At 66.1% G+C, this 404-nt stretch overlaps 1 protein-coding gene across 1 annotated transcript in view; it reads left to right on the top strand.

The window, feature by feature from the left end:
- PLD6 (phospholipase D family member 6) overlaps positions 1-404 on the top strand; it is a 3207-nt gene that overhangs the window by 137 nt on the left and 2666 nt on the right. Inside the window, exon 2 of the mRNA XM_006161659.2 lies at positions 3-187. Coding sequence (XP_006161721.1) covers positions 3-187 — 185 coding nt within the window. The remainder of the gene's footprint in view (positions 1-2; positions 188-404) is intronic.

Here is a 404-nt window from a genome sequence, read left to right as displayed (position 1 = left end):
AGCCGCCTGCTGCGCGCCCTGCTGGCCGCCCGCGCCAGCCTGGAGCTGTGCCTCTTCGCCTTCTCCAGCCCGCAGCTGGGCCGCGCCGTGCAGCTGCTGCACCAGCGCGGGGTGCGCGTGCGGGTCATCACCGACTGCGACTACATGGCCCTCAACGGCTCGCAGATCGGCCTGCTGCGCAAGGCAGGTAGGGCCACTTGGGGACGGCGAGGTGCGGGGGCCATTTGGAACCCAGGGGCACCGAGGGGCACGCGCCTGCGCCCTACCGAATCTCATGGCGGGCTGCTAAACGGAACGAGAGCTGTGTATCCGGGTCTTCAGAAAGGTCCCGGGAAGTGCACGTCCTGAAGAGGTCCACGAACTGCTAAATTTTGGCACCAAAAACTAATGACCCTATTCCCCGA

The sequence above is a fragment of the Tupaia chinensis genome, unplaced genomic scaffold (genome assembly GCF_000334495.1).
Source record: "Tupaia chinensis unplaced genomic scaffold, TupChi_1.0 Scaffold138725_1, whole genome shotgun sequence".
NCBI classification, from domain to species: domain Eukaryota; kingdom Metazoa; phylum Chordata; class Mammalia; order Scandentia; family Tupaiidae; genus Tupaia; species Tupaia belangeri.
This window is presented reverse-complemented; position numbering and strand designations above follow the sequence as displayed.